The sequence below is a fragment of the Echinops telfairi genome, unplaced genomic scaffold (genome assembly GCF_000313985.2).
Source record: "Echinops telfairi isolate 266 unplaced genomic scaffold, ASM31398v2 ScPeMD7_7469;HRSCAF=8507_0, whole genome shotgun sequence".
NCBI classification, from domain to species: Eukaryota; Metazoa; Chordata; class Mammalia; order Afrosoricida; family Tenrecidae; genus Echinops; species Echinops telfairi.
In genome coordinates this window covers 84,006,215-84,007,769 of record NW_022111372.1, presented here as the reverse complement: position 1 = coordinate 84,007,769, position 1,555 = coordinate 84,006,215, and the positions used below count along the sequence as shown (strand labels likewise).

Sequence of the window (1,555 nt, the reverse complement as noted above, 5' to 3'; positions counted from 1 at the left end):
AGAAGATGCAGGTGCAGCCCACGGCGATGGTCTCCATGACGGTGCGCTGGCGGCAGGGCCTGGTGCGCGGTGGCTGCGGGCAGAGGCGACGGCGCACAGGCACCTGGCTGAACACGGGCACGCTCACCATGCTGCGGTCCTCCTGCATGGTGAAGGGGTTCACGCAGCCCAGGCACAGGCACTGAGCCTCCGGCAGGTCCACAGGGACGCGACTGGGGTCGTGGTTGATGCTGCAGTGGGTCGGGAGAGAGTGCAGTGAGGAAACCGATCGGCAAAGAGCGCATCGCGCCCATCCCACGTCTCCTCCTCTTTCCTAAGCCGGTTTACTTACCCTCTTGAGCCCTAGTGGTGTCCTGGTTAAACACTCAGCTGCTAACAGAAGGGTCGGCGGTTTGAACTCAGCTCCGGCTCAGTAGGAGAAAGATGGGGCAGGCAATCTGCCTCCGTGCAAATTGCACCTTGGGAGACCCTGTGGGGCAGTTTCTACTCTGCCCTGTAACAGTTGCTGTGAGTTGCAATCCACGCAAGGACAATGCTTTTGCTGTTGTTTTTCATAGGTTTAATCATGATTTGATTCAGCAGCAAGACTGTACTGTACGGGAAGAAGGGCCCTGTGTTCATGAGGGGAAATGTGAATATCATGAACAGCAACCGCGAGTTCAGGGTCATCAGGCCGTGATCAACCAGGACTTACCCAGAGTCCTTTCATCCAAGCTCTGTGGGTGGCACAGGCTGCTTGGGCCTGCGGGTCAGCCATGAGCCTGCTGGAAGCCCCTCTGCTGACCTAACGGGGCCCCTGGAGCCCACCCTGAGGGTGCTGCCTCCACACAGACCTGATGCTTTTGCTCTGCCACACCTGGGCCTGCTGTCATGGGTGGTGGGGTTGGTGGAGGGGGCGTCCGGACTCCATGGAGAGGGGCTTAGTGTGGGTTCCTTTTACATGCAGCCCAAGAGTGACAGGGGCGGCCTCCTTTGCTCTCAACGCCCTCCCACTTGTTCCTATCCATGGGAAACTGAGTCCATATAGAATAACCGAAACCCACTGGAAGAGGAGTCAGCGGGAATTGAAAGGTAACGGCATGTTCCCCCAAATGTTTTGAAACACCCCCACCTCATATTTTGATTCAGTCTCCATTTATTGCACTCGTATTTTTAACAGACCTACATGTGAGTGAGCCCGTTTCTCCCCCAACCCCCTTCAGCATTCACTGATGTCACACAGACACCTCCCCGCATGGGCCCTCGTGGAGCTAGCTAGACGGGGAATTTCTTGGAGATCTCTATGCCTTTTCTGAGTGTGTGTGTGTGTGTGTGTGTGTGTGTGTGTGTGTGTGTGATGGGGGTGAACTAAGCCTGTGGACCTACACTGTCAGCATCACCTGGGAACGTGTTAGACATTCAGTATCTACTCTGCATTTTACAAGCCCGCTGGGTTGCCCAGGGGCATCACAGAGAAGCCTGGCTCTGCAGGATCTTTGTACGCCCCCCAGCTCCATTGCTGTCCAGTTGCTTCTGACTTAGAGTGCACCTACAGGACAGAGTAGAAATGCCCCAC

At 56.1% G+C, this 1,555-nt stretch overlaps 1 protein-coding gene across 1 annotated transcript in view; it reads right to left on the bottom strand.

Moving 5' to 3' along the window:
- Window position 1: 1 nt before the first annotated feature.
- The window catches only part of IL17B (interleukin 17B), a gene marked incomplete at its 3' end in the record, with an annotated part of 5,683 nt that continues 4,129 nt past the window's right edge, over window positions 2-1,555 (bottom strand). Inside the window, exon 3 of the mRNA XM_004697080.2 lies at window positions 2-230. Coding sequence (XP_004697137.1) covers window positions 2-230 — 229 coding nt within the window. The remainder of the gene's footprint in view (window positions 231-1,555) is intronic.